This window comes from Colobus angolensis, unplaced genomic scaffold, assembly GCF_000951035.1.
Source record: "Colobus angolensis palliatus isolate OR3802 unplaced genomic scaffold, Cang.pa_1.0 Scaffold31, whole genome shotgun sequence".
NCBI classification, from domain to species: Eukaryota; Metazoa; Chordata; class Mammalia; order Primates; family Cercopithecidae; genus Colobus; species Colobus angolensis.
In genome coordinates, this window is record NW_012116377.1 from 8543758 (window position 1) to 8568483 (window position 24726).

At 47.3% G+C, this 24726-nt stretch overlaps 1 protein-coding gene across 1 annotated transcript in view; it reads left to right on the forward strand.

Annotated features, from left to right (window-relative positions):
* Window positions 1–24726, forward strand: part of ITGB5 (integrin, beta 5) — a 120539-nt gene that overhangs the window by 61186 nt on the left and 34627 nt on the right. The window contains exons 6-9 of the mRNA XM_011950771.1: window positions 2232–2393; window positions 3830–3925; window positions 5877–5966; window positions 14734–14868. Of these exons, the coding sequence (XP_011806161.1) occupies window positions 2232–2393; window positions 3830–3925; window positions 5877–5966; window positions 14734–14868 (483 nt within the window). The remainder of the gene's footprint in view (window positions 1–2231; window positions 2394–3829; window positions 3926–5876; window positions 5967–14733; window positions 14869–24726) is intronic.

A 24726-nucleotide genomic window follows, 5' to 3' on the forward strand; every position in this document is an offset into this window, starting at 1 on the left:
ACTCTTTATCAAAATATACACACAGAAAACTATATATAGTTATATATATGTATTTTTTAATATAGTTATGTATAGTTTATACTATACATCTCAATAAATGCTCACAAGGTCAAGAAACAGAACATCACCAGCACCCTGGAAGCCTCTTTGTGACCTCTTCCAATCCTGACAGCAAGGGGGACCACTATGCCAACTCCTACCCATAAGTGATTTTGTTATGGCTTAGCATTTCATTACAGTAAGGGACCTTCTAGGCTTCTCACTCCAGGTTCCTAAAATGTGTCTGGCCTCCTCACTGTGCTCCTTTGCCTTCTGAGCTTCTGTTAGCGCCTAGAATGCCCACTTCCTCTTCTGCCTTCTCCCTTCCTATTCCTTCTTTCAGCTTCCTTTAAATTTTTAAAAAATTGTTTGTTTTTATTTTTATTTATTCATTTTTTTACAGATAGCATCTTGCTCTGTTGCCTAGGCTGGAGTACAGTGGCATGATCATAGCTCACTGCAGTCTCAAACTCCTGGGCTCAAGTGATCCTCCTGCCTCAGCCACCTGAATAGTTAGGATGACAGGTCTGTGTCTCCATGGCTGGCTAATTTTTTTTGTATTTTTTGTATAGATGGGGTCTCCCTATGTTGCCTAGGCTGGTCTTGAACTCCTGGCCTCATGCCATCCTCTCGCCTCAGCCTCCCAAAGTGTTGGGATTCTAGGTGTGAGCCACCCCACCCTCTTTCAGCTTCTTTGAAGTGTCCTCCTTATTTTTTCCAGCTCAGTTTAACTTTCATCTGTGCTGGGAAGCCTCTCCCTCCTCCTCCTCTCCCTGGCTTCCATTAGCATTGGACTTCCCTTCATTAACACTGCTGTCATGGTGTATTGAAGTTGTTGTTTCCATTTGACTGTAAGCCCTTTGAGGTCTGGAACTAGCTTTTCTGTGGACCCAGCGCCTTCTATGGGGCCTGGCATGCAGTAAGAAGTCAGTGATTGAATGCTGGATGAATGTTGAGTGTCTAGGAAACTGATTCCCCAAAAGGCTAATCCCTTTGTTCACAATAGGTCTCCTGGCTGTCAGTCCTCACTGGCTTATTTTCAAACTTCTTTTCCTCCTCATCTTGGTGGACTCTTTTGTGATTTATTTATTTTGTATTTCCATGCTGCCTCTGGAGCAAGAGAGAAAATATCATAGCTCTTTTGGCTGTTTTATCCACCATTATGATGATAAGTAAGAGAGGATGATACCCTCTACTCTTCATCTGTTGTAAGAGAGCAATAGCTTTTAACCTGTAAGGTCTGTGAATCCAGTCTCCTATTTCAATAGCAAGTGTGCAGGTATAGAAGACTCTCAGCAGTGTTTAAATCCTTCATATATTCACGCTGCAAAATCCAATGCATTTTGGGATTCACCATTACTAAGAAGGCGACATATCCCAGTATTTGTTACTCTGTATCAAGGTCTAGCTGCTCCTAAAAATGATGACTGGGAGTGTTTTTGTGTAGAGTTGGCACCACAGTGGCTGAATATGAAAAATGCGGAGTCCTTCCTTTGCAATACAGACTGTATTCAGCTGTGCCTCAGTCTGAAGACCGGATACATTTCAGATAGTGGAGCAGTAAAGGGAGAAAAGGGATCTGATTGACTTTAAACACCAATGTGGCTCAAGTAACGATTGGAGTGGTTTATATCTACCAGAATAGATGGCAGGTTTTACAAACCCTCAAAAGACAAACCCACCTATTGGTCATTTGAGTGCTCTGTTCTGATTGACTCACGTCTAATCGGGGGACTGACGTGTTCACTTAACTATCATCTTAGACTAGCCCAGCCAAACAGGGGATGTTGATGGGGGAGCTGGTGGGGAGAAGGTTAAAGGTTGTTCTGGGGAAGGAAGAGTTGCTGAAGCCAAAAGGGGAAGCGTCCAGGAGGAGCAGCCCTCAGGGGACATCATTGAAAGGAGCAGAGAAGAGTATGATGGGCTGGAGGGAGGGGGTTCCAGGTGCATGGCCCGAAGTGGGCAAAGCCTTGGACGTTTGTCTGTGTGCATGTGTGCATCTAGGCTTCTCCAGTCCAGGCTGTGTCTCTTCAGAGCACTGTGGAATGGTTTTGTGAGTGTGCCCCAGGTACACATGGCAAAGGGAATGCCTCTGATTCAGGCCATGACTCCGGAGATGGACCATTGCCCTGCATGACCAGGGCAGGAGTGGGCAGAAAGACTGGTGTACCCATCCACCTTCTGTCCTTCAGGAGAAGATTGGCTGGCGAAAGGATGCACTGCATTTGCTGGTGTTCACAACGGATGATGTGCCCCACATCGCATTGGATGGAAAACTGGGAGGCCTGGTGCAGCCACATGATGGCCAGTGCCACCTGAATGAGGCCAACGAGTACACTGCATCCAACCAGATGGTGAGTGCTGGGGACCAAACCCCCATTCCCCGATGCCTCTCCTGTGACCCTGCCTGTGGTCTGAGTACTTGCCCAGCCTTGAAACCTTTCTCTGGCCCTCAGTATTCACTGGCTTTCTGATCCATTCTTGGTGTTGGGTTTCATTACTCCATCTTCTCCAACTGGGTTTCCGGAACTCCTAATTGACTTACAACATTTCTCAGGGATTTCTGTAGCTGGTTCATCTTTCTGCCAATGTGCATCTAAATGGGGAGTGTTTGGTTGGGATACGGATGGCCCAGGGGAAACAGGATAGATCTCATAGTGGGGAGGGGATCTTAAAGGAGGGTGGGTGCTATGCCTGCAGAGGTCATAACTGGTATAGAAGTTATAGGGCAGGACTTCCTGACTTCTAGACATGGACTCCCAGAGGTGGTGAGTTGCCTGTCAGTGTCAGTGGTGGGCAGAGGTGTTCTGCACAGAATGAGAACCACAATTATGCCGTTTAAAAGAATTTGTGCACAATTTCAAGCATATATAATAATAGACCAGTAAAATGAACCCTACATGCCCATCACCCAGACCCAACAATGGTCAAGATCTCACATACTCACTATGCAGTTTTCCCCCCAAAATCCCCACCCTTTTCTTTCTCAAATCCATTCTGGTGGCCAAAGAGGAATTCTTCCAATTTTCTTCCCTAGAGAAGCCCATTTTCTCCAGTTTCAAGAGGTGGTCGGTGGCTAAGCCTTCCGTCTTGTCTAGTCATAACGGAATCTGAAAAAAGGACTATAACTGTAGGACCTCACCAGATGCGGACCCCTGTACCCATCATTAGTCCTCAGAATCCCTCAGGACACTGTTAAACTGCCTCTCAGCTTCCTCTCTTCCTCCTCTCTCTGCGCCCCTGCCCCATGGCCCAACTTTTAGTCCAGAGCTCGGCACCCTCCTCTGCCCATCTGAGCCACAGCAGGATGAAGCAGGACCTGTGGGGGATGTTGGCAGGCCTAACCGTTAGGCACAGGAGAAGGAAAATAATGCAGGGAGGCAGGGAGGAAAAGTCTTAGAGGAGAGAGGAAAGGTAAGAAACGCTGATGACAGAGGGTGGAATGTGGTGGCTGTTCTCTAGGGCATCCCCACTTGTCCCCCTCCCTGCTGAAAGGATGGAGACACAGACCAGATATGGAAAACCTCCACTCATCACCTCGCCACTCTGGGGTGAGAGGAGAGAATCTAGTTTGGTGGATGCCACAGGGTCCTTTCCTGAGGGTCTCTTCTACTCAGTTCCTCCGTTAAGGAGCTACCAAGGAGGCTTAGTTATTAAGGGATTCTAAGGGGCCACCTAAGGAAAAGGTGCTTCCCTGGCAAATGCTGGCTGCTGAGTGTGCATTGGAGCCAGGTGCTGGTATCTGCACCTGTTAGGAATGTCATAGCCTTGACTTTTGCCTTGGCCCTAGGACTATCCATCCCTTGCCTTGCTTGGAGAGAAACTGGCAGAGAACAACATCAACCTCATCTTTGCAGTGACAAAAAACCATTATATGCTGTACAAGGTATGCTGGGAGGGAGGGAGGCTAGTGATTTAATTCTAGGGGCCAGGCTGACCCTAAGGTGTTTGGGAGATTAGAATGTGGGGTGGGGTAGAGGGGGTGGTGAGGAGTGTTTACAGCTCTGCCTATATATATGGGGGAAATTCAAAGGAGGGGTGGAATATAGCCCAGTCTTGATCTAATGGAAAATAATAGGATGAAACAATTAAACATTCACGTAGCAGTGAAGACCTTACAAGAAATTTGAACATACAGTATTGAATTTGATTGAGAAAAACCTTGAAAATAGCATGAATTCCCATTTTTTGGGGTGATGAATTGGAAACGGAGAGAGGCACACTCTACTACAGAAGGAAAATATAAAATGAAGATATACACAAAGAAAAGTAAGGCGTCTCATCAGGCTGCATCACTAATCCCAGTATTCCAGAGCTTTATGCCTGAGCCTGCAGGCTACAGGAGACCAGTGGGCCAGTCTGGCACAGGAATTCCCAAAGAGACCAATAAATGTCCTGAGTGAATACAGCAGTCTGGGTACGGATCTGTTCCATCTAAAGAAACTGTTCCTGGGTTACCCCAGACCATCTTCAGAGACTCCCCACGTGAACGTGCTCCTCAGTCACAGATGAGCCACGTTTGAATTACAGATCTCCTTGGTGTGCTCATGTAAGCTAAATGTAAACTCGCCTCTGAGATTCTTTTACGTGGTGAAGCAATGAGAACTTAATCTGGAATCCCTCTCCACCCTCCACCCCCAAACAGCTGGCCATAGTTTCCTCTCCTCGCTCTTAAATGTCCACAAAAGAACCTTTGTCTGATTGTGTTTTTCTATTGCTCCTGCCTGAGATTATCACTGATAAAATGCCACTTACATTTTCTTGAGTTCTTTATCCTCCTTTAGTCCAAATCAATGTTAGAAGATGAAACAAGGGAAAAGGATTGTTTTTCTTTTTTTGTTTAGTGGAAGATAGCAGGATAAAGCCTATTCAGGGCATGATGGTGTGTGCCTACAATCCCAGCTACCCAGGAGGCTGAGGCAGGAGAATCTCTTGAACCCGGGAGGCAGAGGTTGCAGTGAGCCAAGATTTCGCAACCGCACTCCAGCCTGGGGGACAGAGCGAGATTCTGTCGCAAAAAGAAAAAAAAAGAAAGAAAGAAAGAAAAGTTTTCACTTACAAATAACGTTTTATGTTTTTAGAGGGCTCGGTTGCACAGACTGGATTGGGTTTCCAGATATTTCCAGAAGGAAGAAGTCCACGTTGGCTTAAACATCCTTCCTCAGAGCTAAATATACCTTGCTTGGGGGAGGGAGCCCATCCAGTCCCAAGGCAGGGAGAGGGTGGTGGATGTCTCTGTCACTGTTAGAAGTGGCAGACTCAGGAGTTAGTACAGATAAAAGAGGAAAGGTGGGTACTTCAAGGCTGCCCCTTTGCCACAGGACGTCAGAGGTTCTTGGGAGGGTGCCATTCATATCTCAGCTTCCTATTAAAGAAAGGGTCTACACTTGAGACCCTTGTAAAAGTTGCCCTTTTCACTCCTTCTGAACAGACTGAGCAGATCCTGAAAGCTGAACCTGTGAATACCTCAGAGACCAGGGGAGAGATGGCAAGAAACTGTCAAGAGCTGTTGACCTTAGAAGACGGGCTTTGAGAGAGCTGTCTGCCACCGTGGGAGGGGAGGGGTCTCAAGACACTATCGTTTAGGGAAAGACCTTGTAAGCCCCTTTCCTATGGATATATAGGGCTGGATATTCCGCGGCCTACTGCAACAACTGTTCCTCTGTGCCATTTCTTCTTGCTTTTCCCTGTGGGATCTTTTTTAGTTCTTGGTGGGAGAAGGTGGCAGGATATGGTGCTAGGAGCCTTTACTGTTCTAGCCCGGTATAGCAATGTTCACTCTGATGGTTGGCAGGGCAAAAATAACTTATTTCTTCTCTTTATTTTTTTTTCCCAAGAATTTTACAGCCCTGATACCTGGAACAACGGTGGAGATTTTAGATGGAGACTCCAAAAATATTATTCAACTGATTATTAATGCATACAACGTAAGTCACCAGTTTCTTCCCCCACTGCCACCTCCCTTCCATCCCCTCCCACTGAGGCCCTACAGCTGCCACAGGCTCAGGTGGGCAGTTCACCATGCTGCGCTGCTCCCCCATCCCCTTGAGTTTGGTATCTTCTTCCTGCTTCACTCAGGGTCAGGGTGGAGAAACCCATCCTGCTTGATGAGTCTGCCTCTCACCTCTGCCATCTTGACTCTCATCTGCAGATCTCAGTGAGCCAAGGAGTGGCTCAGACTCAGGCTGGCGGCCTGGGAAGTGCTTAGGTTCTGACACCTTGCGTAGGCAGGCAGTGGTATTCTCCACCTACCCCATGCCCAGGCTAACCCTGCCACTGTATCCCCTGCATGAGGGAGCAGAGCGTCCACCAGCCACACTGCAAGAAGTGCAAAGCTTGCACACTGAGCTCATCTCACAGTGGCAGGATGGGAATCCCTCAGGCTCATGGACCACAGCATAGAGCTGCAGACTAACATGGGAGAATCGACAATCCGTTTTTTTGTTTTTGTTTTTAATTTAAAAAAATATGGAGAGAGATTGGAGTCTCACTGTATTGCCCTGGTTGGTCTGATCTTGAACTCCTGGAAGCAGTCCTACCTCAGCTTCCCAAAGTGCTGGTTTTACAGGCATCAGCCATCAAGCCTGGCCAAAGAATCAATGTTTTGCCTACCTACTTAGGATGTGATTGTAATCAAGTCCTTTCAGAGGGTTTGTGAATGGGGCTGTTAAATTCTATGCTATTGTAACATATCATGTGAAGTTGGCCCTAATAAGTGCAAGTTCTTATAGATGTGGTTTAGGTATCACTTTCACATTCCAAGCCACGCATCCACAGACTCACCTCCCAAACCTTTGTCTTTCCTACCCTCCTTTCCCTCAATTCGTAACACCCCAGAAGTATTTGACTCAGACCTACCTCCTCTCAGGCAAATGGCAGGCAGAGCTGTTGTGCTGGGAAGTGTGTACCCTCTGCTATCCCTTCCCTTGTGGGTCCCAAGGTGGTTGTAGCATCCAGTGCCTACCCACCTGCTCAAGGGGCCTGGTAATTTGTTTTTTTTTTTTTTTTTTTTAGACGGAGTCTCGCTCTGTCGCCCAGGCTGGAGTGCAGTGGCCAGATCTCAGCTCGCTACAAGCTCCGCCTCCCAGGTTCGCGCCATTCTCCTGCCTCAGCCTCCCGTGTAGCTGGGACTACAGGCGCCTGCCACCTCGCCCGGCTAGTTTTTTGTATATATATATATTTTTTTTTTTAGTAGAGACGGGGTTTCACTGTGTTAGCCAGGATGGTCTCGATCGCCTGACCTCGTGATCCGCCCGTCTCGGCCTCCCAAAGTGCTGGGATTACAGGCTTGAGCCACCGCGCCCGGCCTGGGGCCTGGTAATTTCTAAATTGGCATTCAGAGTGCCTCTTCCTGTTAAAACTAAGTTATACACAGACTAAGTGTGGCTTAAGTAACATTATTAATCCTAAACTTAGGTAAAATAGGTTTTTCTGGCTAACCTGGGAACCTAAGGAATCAGTGTGGCGTCATGCATCTGCGAGAAAAGTCATCTTGCCTTCCCCGCAGTAACTGGTTACAAATGAGTATTTGGAGCTCAGCCTTTCCCAATGTTGGCCTTGTCCACCTGCCGATGTGGCCCTGTTTTGAGTTGCAAAGTACTGCTCAGCTAGGGGGAACCCTGGGGCTTGGGAGTGTGGCCAGCCCTGCGCTTAGTTCCCTGGAGCCTACATGTCCTAAAGGCAACGTCTTCATGTCCTAAAGGCTGCCAGGTGGGCAGCAGTGAGGATTTTTGGCTTGTTTTTCTTCCCTTCCTTCCCCTTTCCCAGCGCCCCCATCTCCTGTTGTAGCCAAGGGTCCTCTTGCTGTCACAGATTCAGATACTCCCGGAACTTCCTGTTGTGAGAAACTGAAGACTTCCTTTTCTCCTGCCCCACTGCCCACATACTAACATCCTCTTTTCTGTTCTCTGGCCTTTAGAGCCTCACCAGATCCCATAGGCACTTCAGAACCCAGAGTGCAGTGAGAGGGTTTCCTAATGAACTTTACACTGTAGTGACTTTCAGATTCCATGGTGAGTGATTTGCATTACACTTCAGGAAAAGGGGGAACACGTAAGCTGGTTATGTGGGCACAATAGGTCTGCTGAAGTGTGACACCCAGAGAGGGTTTGGGATGTGAGCCTGCGTGGGAAGGAGGGGCAGGCCTGTGCATGTCACCCACTTTCCTGGGGTGAGCTGGTGTGAGCTGTGAGCTACTTGGGTCTTAAACTCTGGATACTGAACTAAGAGAACCAAATCAAGAGCCAGAACCCCTGCCCTGCCACTCTCCCCTTCCCTCTGAGGATGCCAGAGCTGGGAGACCCCACGGGGCAGAAGGGACACTGCTGCTAGACCCACTTTCACAGGCAGGGCCTTTGGGAAGAAATGGCTGAAGAGCAGCTCATCTGGGCTCTGTGGAGTGGGGTGAGGTCCCTCTTTAGGGCTTCTGAGGAGGGGCCACTTGTCAGCATTTCATCGTCAGCCACCTCCTGAATTCAGAGCTCTGGGGCTCCCCAGGATCATTGGCTGGTGAAGGCCCAGGCCCCCTGCTCCTGGTGTCTTTGATATTGGAGGGCATCATGGCGCACAGTTCCATAGACCTGGCTGGGCAGCCTTGCAGCAGCAGGGAAGGCACACTGCTCAGCCAGCTTCTATGTGACTGGTGGGTTCTGTGTGTCTGTGCTCCTGCTGGGACCACTGAAAACCAGGGAGCAGGAGGCTTTCTTATTGGTTCCCTGCATGGGATCTCATAAGTGCTTAGCCCTGAGCAGGATTTCTCATATATCTATACTCATTTTCTTAGTGGAAATCCAGGGGCCCAGGGTCAAGGAGTGAGCAGGGAAAGCATTCCCTGTGTGGTAGGCAGAGGCCAGGAGAGGAGTGGGCACCCCTCCCTGCTGATGGGGAGTGGGGAGCGGGGATGAGTACAGGGAACAATTGTTCTGGGCTGGAGCTGCTTTTGGAACCTGGAATGAATTCCCAGAGGAACTATGGGAACCTAGCACTGTCGCTTGACTCTGCGAGTTAAACTGGTTCCTGTAAACAAACATGTGAAATGAAGCTGATGACTTATGAATGAACTTTGAAACTCAGCACTTTTAAAAATGAGTGATTATGACCAGGCATAGTGGCTCACACTTGTAATTCTGGTGCTTTGGGAGGCCAAGCTGGGAGGATCAGCTGAGGCCAGGAGTTTGAAACCAGCTTGGTCAACATAGTGACTCCTAGTTTCTACAAAAAATTTTGTAAAAATTAGCTGGGCATGCTACTTGGGAGGCTGGGGCAGGAGGATCGCTTGAGCCCAGGAGTTCAAGGCTGCAGCGAGCTGTGATCATATCACTGTGCTCCAGCCTGGACAACAGAGTGAGACTCTGTCTCTTTTTTTTTTTTTTTTTTTAAAAAGAAGAAGAAGTAGTGATTATTAGAATACTCTCAACAATAACTGTTCAAATCCTGTGGAAAAGAATTGTAAAGCCTTATTGACATATATTTAACATACAGCAAACAGTACTGATTTAAAGTGTATAATATGAGTGTTGACACAGGTATATACCTGTGAAACCATCGCCACCATAAAGATACTGAACATGTCCATTACTCCAAAAAGTGACCCTTGATAATTCCCTTCTTCCACCCCTTCCTTCAGGTGAAATTTAAAATATATTTATTAAATATAGAAATGTGAAACTGCAAGATATTTGAAGCAAGCTCAGTTGATCAAAGCCATTTTAGGGGTATGTTGGTTTTCTGTGTTGATTAGAACCTGTGATACTGTGGTATAATAATATGTATATACAGGTCTCTGCCCCTAGTTCCTAATATAAAGCCCCTAAAACCTTTGTAGATAAGGACACTAGGAGAATCTTTTGTTATAATATTTGGTCTTTAACGCTGGTTCCTGACACAGAGTTTCCAAGACCATTGTAATTTCCTGGGTAATAGGAACATCTTTTGTTCTAATGAGATGACTCTCGGGGGCGCTCCTGGACAGCCTCAGGATGGGGGCTGGTTGCCAGGGGAACCAGACATGTGATTAGAGGGTCAGAACTTTCAGCTCCACACCATGACCTCTGGGGAGGTGGAGGGGCTGAAGGTTGAGTGGATCACCAGTAGTCAGCAATGTGACCAGTCATGCCTATGTAACGATACCTCCATGAAAACCCAGAAGGCCTGGATTTGGAGGGCCTTGGGAAAGCTGTGGGACAGGTTCCTGGAGAGTGGCACCAGAGAGGACAGGGAAGTTGTGCACCCTCCTCACACACCTTGCGCTGTTTCTCTTTATCTAGCTGTTCATCTGCAGCCTTTATCTCTTATTAATACATGGGTAAGTGTAAATAGTGTTTCCCTGAGTTCTGTGAGCCGTTCTAGCAAACTGGTGAAGAAAGGAAGGGGTTCGTGGGAATTTCAGTGTACGGCCAATCTGTTGGAGGTATAGGTGACAGCCTAGTACTTGTGACTGGCATCTGCGGTGGGGGCAGTCTTGTGGGCTGAGCCCTTCACCTGTAGGACCTATGTCCAGGTGGATAGTGTCAGAATTGTGCTGAATTAGAAGATAACCAACTCGTGTCCAGTAGAGAACTGCATGGTATGTGGGGGAAACTCCTCACATCTTGTGTCAGAAGTGTTGTGTTGAGTGGTGTGTGAGCGTAGAGTAGGAAGAACAGTTTGGGTTTTTCCTTCCAAGTACTCATCTTACTTGCTGCTGTCCTGGCCAATGGGAAGGGCTGGGCTGGGATTCAAGCTCCTTGCACTTAGACTTTTCCCAAGTTTGAGCCCCAGCACGGGGCCCTGGTGCATGTGGGGTGTGCCGGGGCAGCAGGAGAGGCTTTGGTCAGCTCTGCTGTCCTTTCACCTGCTCCGCACCCAGCCAGAGTCCAGTCACAGCTCTCTCTGGACCGCTTCTGTTTCTGTCACCTCACCGTCCGAGTGGTTTGTGTTGGATTTCATGAGTCATGCAACACATGACTAAGTGTGGGTGTTGGCTTTTACCTCCCCTAGAGTGCTGGCAGACCATCTATGGGGACATTCTGAGCAGATTTGGGTTGGAACATATGTAACAGATGCAATGGCTGTGGTATTTGGCCAGGCTGAGGGAGCAGAATGGAAAGGGTATGTTTAATTTCATGTCTTGTAGAATCAAGTCTGGTGTACACATCTCTCAGAGTGTGAAATCTTCAGCTTGGATTTATGCATTTTTTCTTGCTGTGCCAAATTCTTCATGTGAGAGGTCTTCCCAAGGGAGTTTGGCAATGTGGTACTTTGCTCTGTAATACGTGCTGGTGAGAGAATCCCTTCCAGAGCTCAGCCGTGGAGCCCTGGGTCCACACGTGCAGAGGGGACTGGCCTTATGTTACACCCAGGAAGGCCTCTTTTCAGTGTGGGAGTGAGCAGAATGAGCTGGAAAGCACTGGAGCTGCATGTGGATGGTGACATCAGAATCTGTGGTGTATTTTTTCCTAGCAGAGCACATGTTTCTCTTTTTGTTGTTGCCATAAAGTCTGCTTCCACCCACTCCACAGCTGGCCCGACTTAAAGCAATTGCAGATGTGACCTAACCTGACTGCGTATTTAATAGCCTTTAAACTTCTGACATTCCCAACATCGTCTTGTTTCCTACTGGAGAACTAAGGAGTGCACCTTGAGGGGCGAATCTGGTAGGAGTTAATGAAATTTTAGGAGTCACACATAAAAGTCTTCATGCGTAAGAACTGCACTTTGACCCTCTACTATATTTTATACTCCATTCGTTCATTTATTCAACAGATATATACTAACAGCCTAATGTGTGGCAGGGATCATGCTGCACCTTGGAAATAAAATAGTGAGCAAAACACAGTTCTGCCCTCCAGCACTCATAGTTTTGGGGGTAGAGATCCTTACAACCAGGATACAACCTGACAATCTCTTTCCAAAGTCACAGAGCCAAATTCCTTTTTACTTTTTTATTTTTGTTTTTTACCTTTTCTGTGGACAGAGAGCCAATTTCCAAAGAAAGACGTGCGTATCAGGTGTGGGGATTAGAAAGAGCCCTGGGGTTGGTGGAGAAGGCCTGCACCTGGTCCTGTGCAGCAGAGTCGTCCCAGGCCACTTTTTCCTTGCCCTGACTTCCAGCTTCCATACACGAGAGGTTTGGGCTGCATCATCTCCACGGTTCCTGCTGCCTGAAATGTCTTAAGAGTTTCTGATTCCAGAGACTCTGTGGGTAGCAGGAATAATACAAACTTCACATCAGAACATGGGGCTTATGGCCTGAGTAGAACTTAAGAGTCCATTTCCATCTAATTCTTAGTTGCTGACTCACAGAGTAGGAGTCCAAGTCCCTCTTGTTTTTTCCCAGATCCTCCCTTGTCGCTTTTGAGTGGCAGCTTGGGCAGACCTTGCTGGGGAGTGCTGGTGCTTCCTTCCAAAGTTTTATTTGTGAACCACAGGGCCCCCATATTTCAAGTGATCGTTCCCAAGTAATTTTTTACATGCCTTCACTCTTCAGCTCTTTTACGATACTGTTTTATCTCATCTGCATACTTATTCAGTTATAAATTTATTTTTTAATATTTGTCTTGAGAAATATTTTCATCTACTTGGCCTGAGACCTTAGCATAGCTGCTAAAACATTCATCTGTCTACCCGTCCATGCGTTTATTCATTCCACAACAGATTGTACTAAGTCCCAGAGAGATCTGTGATACAGCCCTTGGACTTCACAACATGGTAGGGAAGACAGTTCTGTAAATAACTAATCACAGGCAGCAGGAGAGTGCGGTGTGTATTGAGTGGCGCTTTTGTGACCCTTGGCCAGTTAAGGCTGGCAAGTTGCAAAGGGAAGTGGATTTAAGACGGATCGTATTTTTAGAGTTGTAGAAGCACTTAGATAATTTGTTGCAAAGGGAGAGACTTTTTTTTTTGCAGAAAGTATTTTCAACAAGCTGTTAATTTGCTGGAAAACTGCATATTTCACTTATTCAACTTTAGCACTATATGCTCAGCAAAAAAGAGAAAGAAAGAAAACCCACAAGAGCAAGAGGCAAGTCTGTCTGCTGTTCTGTCCAACTGCCACGCTCCCTAGAGTGCACCCGAGAAGGGAGAGGGAATCTGCAGGGCTGTCTGCGGATGTTGGGGTCCTTGTCTCTCATATGGGTGCATCCTGCTGTACTGTGTGTTGAGTGTATAAACAGACAGTTGTTTTAAATTTTCTGGTAAAATATGACCTCTGAATAAAAGCTACTTACTTCATTTGGCCTCAGTCTCCAAAGTGGCATCTTCCTTAGAGATTTTCAAGGAAATTATTATTATTATTATTATTATTATTAAAGAAACAGTCTCACTCTGTCGCCCAGGCTGGAGTGCACTGGCATGATCATAGCTCATTGCAGCCTTGAACTCCTGGGCTCAAGCAATCTTCCTGCCTTAGCCCTCTGAGTAGCTACAGGCATGTGTCACAAGGACAATTTTTTAAACTAATAGACATACAGAAAATTTCACAAACTTTTCACAAATTAAATAAACCTGAGTATCCAGCACCCAGGTCAAACACACAGAACATTAGCAAGGCCTAGAAGTCCCTATTCTGCCCTCTTCCATCACAATCCCTCAAGGGCAACCATTAATTTTGCCTGTTTTTGGATTTCATATAGAGTTATACGATATATATGCCTTTGTCTCTGCCTTCTTTCTAGTAATGTTATATTTGTCAGATTTATCCATATTATTACATGTAGTCATATTTTGTTATTTCTCATTACTGTACGTTATTCCACTGTATGAACATACTACAATTTTTAAAAATCCATTCTACTATTGATAGGCACCTGAGGAATTTCCAGTTTCTAGCTATTACAACAGTATTGCTGTAAACATTCTTGTCCATGTCTTTTTGGTGATGCATACACTTCTGTTGGCTATAATCTGGGTGAATGCTAGGTCTGAGGTTGGCCTAAGCTTTAGTAGATATAGCCTAATGGCTTTCTATAGGGTTGCACCAATTTTCACTCCCACCAGCAGGGTTGGGGAGCCCCAGTTGCTCTACATCCTTTCCAACACTTGATGTTCTTAGTCTTTATTTTTTTCTGTTCTGACAGGTAATTTTGACTTGATTTTTGTTTGATTCACTGGCTTAAGGATGTAATCCACACATAAGATTGGATTCTGTCATTATGTAGTTTCAAACTCAGGTATATGGACCTCATCTGATGGGGATAGGTATGGATGTGAATGATATGGTGGATTCCTGGAGAAAGTGCCTGCTGAGCTGATTTGAAGGATGATAAGGAGCCAGCCAGGAGGAGGAAGGAGAGGAGCCGTTGTGCAAAGGATCATTACCCTGGGTACACGGAAAGGCTCAAAGCCTGGAGTGCACACTCCAAGACTGAGGAACTGCATGTCTGAAGCCAAGGGTGGGGATGAGAGGTGGCTCTGGAGAAGCAAGCAGGGGATGGGGCATAACCCGTTTGAAGCAGATAATATCATACGGCAGGTGGACCATTATCAACTTCTCCAAACTCACAGAGGGAGACCTCAGGCTGGGTCTAGCAAGATGTTGTGTGAGTGCAGAGAGAAGGGAAAGGATGAGGGAGGGCCAGGGAACCAAGCTCACTGGCTCTTCCCTTGGCTTGGGATTCCTGAGTTAGAGGAAGCCACATGGGCCTCAAAACCAGTGTGGGAGCACCTCAGCCATAGCCTTTATTAAATGGTTGGGCTTCATTTTCTCTCTCCGTTCAGAGTATCCGGTCTAAAGTGGAGCTGTCAGTCTGGGATCAGCCTGAAGATCTTAATCTCTTCTTTACTGCTACCTGCCAAGATGGGGTATCCTACCTTGGTCAGAGGAAGTGTGAGGGCCTGAAGATTGGGGACACGGTAAGTCTCACCCCAAGTTTGTATGAACTCTTATTAGCATTGGTCATCTTTGGGTTCTAATAACTTTTGTGACTTATTAGAGTCCTTTCAGAAGTTATATTCTGTTTTCCAATTCAGCATCCCAGAGGAGTCTCCTAAGCCTGTTTTGCATGATGTGTTCAGAGTCTCAGGTGAACTTGTTAAAGAGCCCAGTCAATAGGCAGCCCTCAGCACATTGCCACCTGAGGCTTTCTTGGGTTGGCATTGTGACTTTGGTGTTTTAAACCATTATCCTCTTAGCTTGACACAGTTGTAATCAGGAGGAAGATACAGGTGGGAATCCAGGAGACCTGGCCTTCATTCCCAGTCTTCTGCAAATAGCTGTGTTCCTTGGAAAATCTGACCCTCACTTTTCCTTTCTGTGAAATGTAAAGAAAGCCACTCCCCCCATTCTGTTTGGTGAAATAGAGTGGATGACTCTACAGGAATGGAGGACACAGATGCCTTGTCCAGATTAAGTTTATTCAAATGATGTATAAAGATGTGTGCCTGTGCACTAAACCAAGGACTTGAGTGAGGGAGCAGGGAGGAGGACATGTGGGCAACAAGAACACAGACACGGGCACAGAGGCCAGTGAGTGGTGATGGACAGCTAGACACACATCTTCTGGAGGTCCTGCTGCTGGAAGCAGGTCATCAGCTCCATTCCTGACTTGCTTTGTTGATAGGTCCAGTGCTCAGTAAACAGAAGACCAGTGAGGGATAATTCTCTTTCACACTTAAAAGAATCTAGTTAGAAACAGAAAAACTATAGAGACCTTACAAATAGATGGCTATATCCTCTTGGCATTCATAGCACTCATGACGGCCAAGGCGGATATAAGCTGACTCATCCCCTGGCTTCAGGGAAAGAGCTTGCGGAGACAGGGACAGTCTCGTGGCTGGTAGCAGTGGTCTCCTCAGGCTTCTCCACATTCCACTGTAGATCCTCTCCCATCCTGTCTTCACACTTGTCCCTCACCCACTTCACAACACACAAACATACCTCTTACCCTTCCCAAATCTTACTGCAGTGCCTCGCTCCCCCAAATAAAGGGACAGTTCAAAATATCATATGGAAGTTGAGAAAATGAAAGCCTCTCATGACTGGCTAGCAAGGCCTTTTCTAAGACACGTTGTTTCCAAGTTTATTTTGCTTTTAACAAGCTTGAAAGAAGGCCTAATCAAACTGTCAGATGATAAGTCATTACAAATGACTATGATTGATTGATTGATTGATTTGGAGAAAGAGTCTTGCTCTGTCACCCAGGCTGGAGTGCCGTGGTGTGATCTCAGCTCACTGCAACCTCCGCCTCCCAGATTCAAACGAGTCTCATGCCTCAGCCTCCCAAGTAACTGGGATTATAGGCATGCACCACCACACCTGGCTAATTTATGTATTTTTAGTAGAGACAGAGTTTCACCATGTTGCTCAGTCTAGTCTCGAACTTCTGGGCTCAAGGGATCCTTCCATGGCAGCCTCCCAAAGTGCTGGTATTACAGGTGTGAGCCACCGCGCCTGCCCACAAATGATTATTTATGGCTTTTAACTCAGAAGACATTCATAGAACAAGGTGATATTGCTGTTAAAAAAAACTCCTGTTCCCATCTTTCTATTAATGTGAACTTTTCTTGTGTTTAAATCTCTACAAGTGAAAAATAGAAATATAATTGATATGAATCTCTATCTTGTTTAGCAATAATTAATATTATTTTACCTCTGGGGGAAAGCCTTATCTCATTAAAGAGGAACTTCCAATAACATTTTACTGTTTATTTTTAATAATTGTAGGAAGTTGCAATGTATTTATGTTGTTTTCATCCATTATAATGATTACTCAATCTAGATGATTAACAAAACAAAACAAAACACTAATGCTTTACAGTTACAGGACAGGGTTTAAAGAGATAGTTATAAAAAATGAAATAAGGCCGGGCGTGGTGGCTCACGCCTATAATCCCAGCACTTTGGAAGTCCGAGGTGGGCGGATCATGAGGTCAGGAGATCAAGACCATCCTGGCTAACAAGGTGAAACCCCGTCTCTACTGAAAAATACAAAAAAAATTAGCTGGGCATGATGGCGGGTGCCTGTAGTCCCAGCTACTCGGGAAGCTGAGGCAGGAGAATGATGTGAACACTGAAGGCAGAGCTTGCAGTGAGCCGAGTTCATGCCACTGCACTCCAGCCTGGGTGACAGGGCGAGACTCCGTCTCAAAAAAAAAAAGAAATGAGGCAGAAATAGCCAAAAAACCCCAACAACATGTAAGTGAATTCTGTAGATCTGTGGGTAGAATGTTTAGTGCACCATGTCAGGAAAGCTGAAGGATGAAGTGGGAAATATACCCAAACAAGGAACCCTTTACTTGGAGAAACAGGTATGATGGAAAAGAGAAGGGAGAGGGATGGACTATCTAATCTAGCATACACCAGGTTTCAGGAAGGCTCTTGACAATTTCTAATGACATCCTTATAAATAAGGCAAATATTTAATAATATGAGTTGACAACAGCACAATTATGCGGATTTGTAGCTGGGTGAACATGCTGTCTCAGAGTGTTGATAATGCAGCCAGAGGGAGGACTTGACTGAGATTCCAATGTCTTTTGTCTATTGTGTTTATCATTGGCTTGGGTTAAACTCATAGGAGACCTGCTTATCAAATGTGGGAAGGCTGCAGAGCTGGAGAAAACAGCTTACGTTATAAAGCAGGAAAACCAAGATTTAAAAATATTTTTCAAAATTAAGATGAATTGAAATCATGAAGATTAATGTCTTACGTTTTAGTTCAGAATATTACTAGGATATAGGAAACTTAGTTTGATAGTAAAAAAAAAACATCTGGCCGATTATAATGGCTCAAAGGCTCAATGCAAATAAACAGTGATTAAAAAAAAAAAAAGTCCGCCAGGCACAGTGACTCATGCCTGTAATCTCAATACTTTGGGAGGTCAAGGCGGGAGGATCACTTGAAGCCAGGAGTTTAAAACCAGCCTGGACAATAAAATGAGACCCCCATCTCTACAGAAAATAAACTAGCCGGGCATGGTAGTGCACACCTGTGGTCCCAGCTACTCAGGAGGCTGAGGCGGGAGGATGGCTTAAGCCTAGGAGTTCAAGGCAGCAGTGAGCTGTGATCACACCACTGTATTCTAGCATAGATAACAGAGTGAGACCCCGTCTCTTAAAAAAAAAGTAATGGCTGGGCACAGTGGCTCACACCTATAATCCCAGCATTTTGGGAGGCCAAGGCTTGTTGATTGCTTGAGCTCAGGAGTTTGAGACCAGCCTGGGCAACGTGGCAAAACCCAGTCTCTCCCCACAATACAAAAATCAGCTGGGCATGGTGGGGAGCACCTGTGGTCCCACCTACTTGAAAAGCTGAGGTGGGAGGATCGCTGGAGCATAGGAAGTTGAGGCTGCAGTGAGCCATGACTGGGACACTGCACTCCAGCCTTGGTGACAGAGTGAGACCCTATCTCAAATAAATAAAAAAAAGATAAATAAATAGCAGGGTGGGCACAGTGGCTCATGCCTGTAATCCCAGCACTTTTGGAGGCTGAGGCACGTAGATCACTCAAGGTCAGGAGTTCAAGACCAGCTGGCCAACATGATGAAACCCTGTCTCTACTAAAAATACAAAAATTAGCCAGGCGTGGTGATGTGCAGCTGTACTCCCAGCTACTTGGGAGACTGAGGCAAGAGAATCCCTTGAACCTGGGAGGCAGAGGTTGCAGTGAGCCAAGATCACACCACCATACTCCAGCCTGGGTGTCAGAGCAAGACTTCTTCTCAAAAAAAAAAAAAAGAAAAAAGAAAAATAAATAAAAAGTAATGCCAGTTGATGCTATATTTAATAGAGATATTTTGAAACCTCACACTTGGAGTTCTATATTCAGTTCTTTATTTTTATTTTTATTTTTATTTTTATTTTTTTTAGCTTTAGAGACAGGGTCTTACTCTGGTTCCCAGGCTGCAGCACAGTGGCTTGATCATAGTGCACTGTAACCTCCAACTCCAAGGCTCAGGCGATCCTCCTGCCTCAGCCTCCCAAGTAGCTGAGACCACAGACCTGCACCACCATGCCCAGCTAATTTCTTTGTGGGGTTTGTTGTTGTTGTTGCTGTTTTTGTAGAAACAGAGTCTCGCTATGTTGCCCAGAATCGTTTTGAACTCCTGGCCTCAAGTGATCCTCCTGCCTCGACCTCCCAAAGTACTAGGACTATAGGCATGAGCCACTGTGCCCAGCCCAGTTCTTTTTGAAAAAGAAAAGTGACAAGCAACTATCATGATGAATTGTTTAGAAGCTAGGAAGGTCAAAGGAACTAATGTTTGTTGATAGTATGATTGTAAAGTCAGAACTATTTTCAGATGCAAAAAAACTGAAGCCAATTTATGCTGCCCAAAGTGAAAAGGAGAAAGTCATTCTAAATATATTGGGGTTCCTCATGGAAAGCAGGAATACAGTTAGTCTTGGGAAGGACCAGAAACAATCTAGACAATGAGCAGTCTGTGGTCACCAGTTCTCTGGAAGGAAGGCATTGTTATTCATGCTGACAGATGGGGAAGACTGAGGCACAAAGCTACAGGTACATAGCCTGTAAGTGCCGACATGAAAATTCAAAGCCAGGGCTTTCTGTTCTGAAGCCAGCTCCCTCACCACCTTTATCCGGCTTCTTGGTGCCCACAATTCTATTCTACCAAACCTATTTCAAAGGACTCTACCAGCACAAAATACGATCCTGAGGAACAGGAGCCTCCACGGGAGAGTGCCGCCGACCGAGCCCCCCTGCACCATGTGGGGAGCCCAGCGCTCGCGCACTGCTGACAGGCAGCCTGGGATTTGAGGATGAGCGTGACCTGCCCCAGCTCCCCCAGCTAAGAGGCAGTGAACTCACAAGCCAAACCAAGGTCGTTCCCCCTCCACACCAGGTCATCTCGCTCATCACTGCCTCCCCATTACAGAGCAAACTATTTCTGTTTGCATGGAATGGGGACATCCAATGTGCCCTGTCCAACGTGCCCCTTACTGTGGTGGGGGCATTACTGTTGCTGTCTGCCTCTTACAGCAGCTTTTTAAGGGAGCTCTTCCTTCCCCATTTTATGTATGAAAAACTAAGACTCAAAGTGGGGCCTGAGAAGCGTGCCAGAAGCCTCAAGCATCCGGAGCCAAGCTGGGGGCTGCTTCTGAGGCCACAGGGCATGTGTTTGCCCTGTGCCTCACACACTTTGGGAATAACAGCTTCTAGGAAGCATACAGTGGTGTCATGGCCACTTACAGATGGACACTCTAGTGTACAGATTTTGATTTTTACTGGGATACCTCAGAAAAATGGGGAAATTGTCCAGAACTTGAAAAAGATTTTACATGATTTTTCAAATGCTCTGAAAATCTCAGATGTATTGAAGTGGTTTTTAGAGCATTAGAATTGACACTAAAGAAGAGGGGAACTTCTGCTCAGGCCGGCACCTTTGACAGCTCTTCCTGTGGGATTGGATGAGCCGCAGCCCTGTGGGAACCAGAGGGGCCCTAGGCGACTGACCCGAGCTGGCCCTTTGTTTCTCCTCACTGTCCCAGTGTTGTTGTCTTGCTGTCCAAGGGCCACGGTCACATGGCCTCAGCTCCACTGCGAGGGCTGTGGGGTTTTTGTTTTCTGTGGACGAAGACAGGCTGGCACAGGGCAGTGGCCACTCTGCTCTTCAGAGCCAGACATGATTCTGTTCACAAGGGCCACACCAGGCCATGCAGGCCAGGAGAGGCAGCTCTCTTGAGGACAGCTGAAGGCCATCAGGGGCAGAACTGGCTCCATCATTTGTAGGTCCCAGTGCAAAATGAAAATATGGGGTCCCTGTTCAAAAATCATTAAGAATTCTAGCACAGCAACCACAGAGCATTAAAGCAAGCATGGGCCCTTCTGAACGGGGGCCCTTGTGACTGCACAGGCATATATATGCCAGGGAGCCGGCCCCGGCATGGGGAGTTGAGGGGCTTTCCCTTTGCGATGAAGGAGAGGGGTCTGTCAATTCCTCTGATCCCCAAGACAGAAGGGGTGCACTTACAGCTGGGACCAGTCTGGTTTTCTTAACCCTGCCCCAAGAAGGCAAACTTTCCATCCCTTCTCTCAGGCTGAACTGTCTCCAAAGCATTGACAGTTGGGCTTTGGCAAGCGGGGGTGCTACTGAGTGTGTATGTCTCTCTGGACGTGTGTCCCAAAGCCATACATTTCAGAACTTGCCAGTGACTGTGCTGACATCCACTCGTACTCAGTAAGTGTTTATGTACCAAATCCCATGCTCACTCAGGGTGGACAGATGAGGCCACAGATCAGGGATCTAGTGGAGGAAATAATGTGCAGAGGAGTCAGCCCCGTAGAGGGTGACAAGTGCTGTGGGAAAGCCAGGTGTGGCACTGCAGGAACCCAAGGAAGAAGGGCCCAGCCCTGCAGAGGGAGCTGTTGGAGCTGAGGCTCAGAGCACCAGTAGGAGTTTCCCAGAGAAAGGGGGGGTGGGCTAGTCCCATCAGTGGGCCTGCCATGTGCATATTGGCAAGATATTTCTGCTAGGATGTGAAGAGCATTGTCCTTTGGCCAGTGGGGGAAAGCAGCTGATGGTGATGGCCATGGAGGCAAGAGGAGCGGGCTGAGGTGGGAGGGGAGAGTGGCTGGCTTGGGCCACAGTGGTGAAATATACCCGCCAACCTAAGGGGTCTGGCCGTTGTTTGGTAAGTGGGTTCCATTCTTTGGTGGCAGGAGTTGAGAGGGCTACGGGCAAGTCAGGGAATGGTGGTGGGGGTAGACAAGAATACCGAGCATAGCTGGAGGGTCTGGGGACGCCCCTGGAGAAGAAGGATTAGGAAAAGCAGGCAGAGTTCAGCTGCCATCAGGGATCTCAGGGTCTGGCCTGTGGACAAGGACACAGCCTGTGTGAGGGGCAGCCAGATGGACCTCGTCTGCTCATTATCACAGCTTCCTGCAGAGGTGGAAGAGGTGCAGGCTGTGGTTCTATGACAACCCTGTGTGCTCTGGGTCAAGATAGATGTCTAGCAAGAAGCAGACATCCCAGCCCCTGAGGGGCTGAGGGGCAGGGATGTCCTCAAAGAGGAGTAGGCTTAAATCAAACCTTGAAAGCCCCAAATCCAATGAGATTCTCTTTCCCAGTTTTCAATTGTTTCCCTAATTTTCCTCCCTTTATCCTACACCAACCATCAGAAGTCAGTTTACTTAGGAACTGGCTTCAACAAATCAGTATGCAAGTGGCTGGCTGTGAGGCTAGCACGGACTCCCAGCACAAAGCAGCCAGTGAACCCTGTCGTGGACTTCTCACAGCACCCCCTCCCTGCTCCTGTCCACTCCTTGGGGCCCTGTAGCCTGTGCCCATCCCAGCTCCTTTTTTGTTGAGATCTGAGTGGATTTGGCATCTGCATTGGATAGCCCTGGATCTGGTGGGTTTGGGTGGGGGCGGGGCAGCCCTTTTGAAAGGGTACATCAGGCCAGCAGCCCCACAGGGGAACTAGGAGAATCCCAATGAAGTTCTAATAACAAGACTGGGCGGGAGGGCTGCTGTGTCTGTGACCTTCCTCTGGAATCTTGGAGCGAGTGAATGGAAAGTCTCCAGGAACTGGGGAGCCTTTAGTATCAGTTGAAGTTCTCAGGAATCAGGAAAGGGACTCGAAGAGGCCTCATTCCAACTGCCTTCCAGCCTCTCTGGATTCTTTCCAAATCCAGTAGGGAAAATGGACCCTCTGAAAGGAGGGGTAAGCGAACAGATTTCCTTGCTGGACCTGAAGTGCTTTTTATAGCACTTCCTGTGCCCAGCAGGAGCTGAGACCCAGTGGCTGAAACAGACAGAACATTCTCTGGTTATCAGGCGTCTGGCTGCACTCCAGGCTGCACAGGGCCAGACAGATAGCACCTCACTTGGACCGAAGCCTTGGCTGGGGAAGGCCTCAGGACCTGCTTGAAAGCTGGGCCCTCCTTGTTTGCCCAGCTGGGCAGACAGTGCCTGAGTGTTTCTACAGGCTGGTGATTGGGCACCAGCACTTTAGGGGTGCCCTAACCTCCCACTTTCTCCCGGACACATCAGCAAGATTCTGGAGACTTAACTCTTATTTTCATTCCTTTAACCCCAAGGCAGGCAAGTTTCCATGGGAGAAGGTTATACTCACAGGTGTGCACTCCCCACAGTCTTTCAATAACTAAATGCCTTTGGCCCTTGGTCCAGGTCATTCCTCTGTAGTGTATTCAGTTTCTGACCTGCAGATGCCTCTGTGAGGCACAGGCTTTTCATTGAACAAGTCCAGCAAGTTGTAGCCCTAGGAGTACAGGGTTTCAGCTGTAACTTGAAGCAAGCTACAGGTAGCTTCAAGCATGTCACTGTAGTGGGAGCTTCCAGCAAGTAGTAATAGGAGATGTGAGCAAGTTTCTCTGGGCCTCAGAAGGGAGGGATGGCATCTGCTCCTCAAAAGCTCCATTCACCTCTGCATTCTTGATGGCCCCATGGGTGGCTTCGAGCAGGCATAGTCCCCACTCTCATCTCATCTGCAGGCTCAAATCATTCCCAGCCCATGGTAGAAAGATGTAGAGATGCCTCTGGTCACCACTTTGGGGATTACCATCAAGGGGTCCCTTTAGTAAGCCAGACTGGCTCTCCCTCTGTACCCCGATGAGGTAGACCTCATTCCCCCTTCTAGGAGGTGATACACTAAGGAGAGCGCAGGCCCTGCTTTAGGCCTGGCCCCACTCCTCATCAGCTGTGTGACCATGATTAAATCCACCAATCCTGTTTTCTCTCTGGTAAAATGAGGACACTTCCTTCTAGGGCATTTAAAAGAGATGCTTGTGGAAAAGTCCAGCACAGTGCCTGGTACATAGTAGGTACTTGGCAACTAATAACTATTAGTGGTTTGGTTTTGTTTTGTATTTTTCTTTTTGAGACAAGATCTCACTCTGTTGTCCAAGCTGGAGTGCAGTGACATGATCATGGCTCACTGCAACCTCCCCCTCCTGGGCTCAAGCAGTCCTCCCACCTCAGCCTTCTGAGCAGCTGGGACCACCGGCATGTGCCAAAACACCCGGCTAATTTTTCATACTTTTGGTAGAGATGGGGTTTTTCTTTGTTGTCCAGGCTGATCTCAAACTCCTGGCCTCAAGTGATCCTCCCAGTCTGCCCACCTCGACCTCCCAAAGGGCTGGAATTACAGGCGTGAGCCAGTACGTCCATCCTATTCGTGTTATCCTTTAACCAATTTCATTGTCCAAGTGGATCGAATCTTTACTTACCTTGAGAGACTCCCTGTACCTCGAGACCTTGGAACTTAGCCTCAGAGTTGTTTCTGTCAACCTTTCCCCTTTGCCTCCTCCTACTGTTCCTACCCCACAGAGATGGAAGGTGAGGTGGAGCTAGCCCAAGCTGTGCAGCTGGCCTGGTCCCCCGATTGTCTTCTGATCCTGCGCTCCTAGCTATCCTCAGCTCACCTATCCAAAAGCCTCTCCTGTTGAACCTCTTGGCTAATGCTGAGTCCTGGGTGTCTGTCGTCAAGCCTTTGAAGCAGCAGTTTGCTGCCATGCAGGACTTTCTGCAGGACTTAGAGAGCAGGATCTATCCTCCTGCTCAGTCCTATACCTTCTACCCTCTCCCCGTGTCCTTAGATGTCACAGCATCTGAAGGGAGGCCTTTTAGAACCAGTAAAAATCTCAGAGTAATAGGGATCTATTTGTTTAGAAGCAGGTATTCATAATGTTCTCAAAAAACGAACATCGTGGGCCGGGCACAGTGGCTCATGCCTGTGATCTCAACACTTTGGGAAGCTGACGCGGGTGGATCACTTGAGGTCTGCAGTTCGA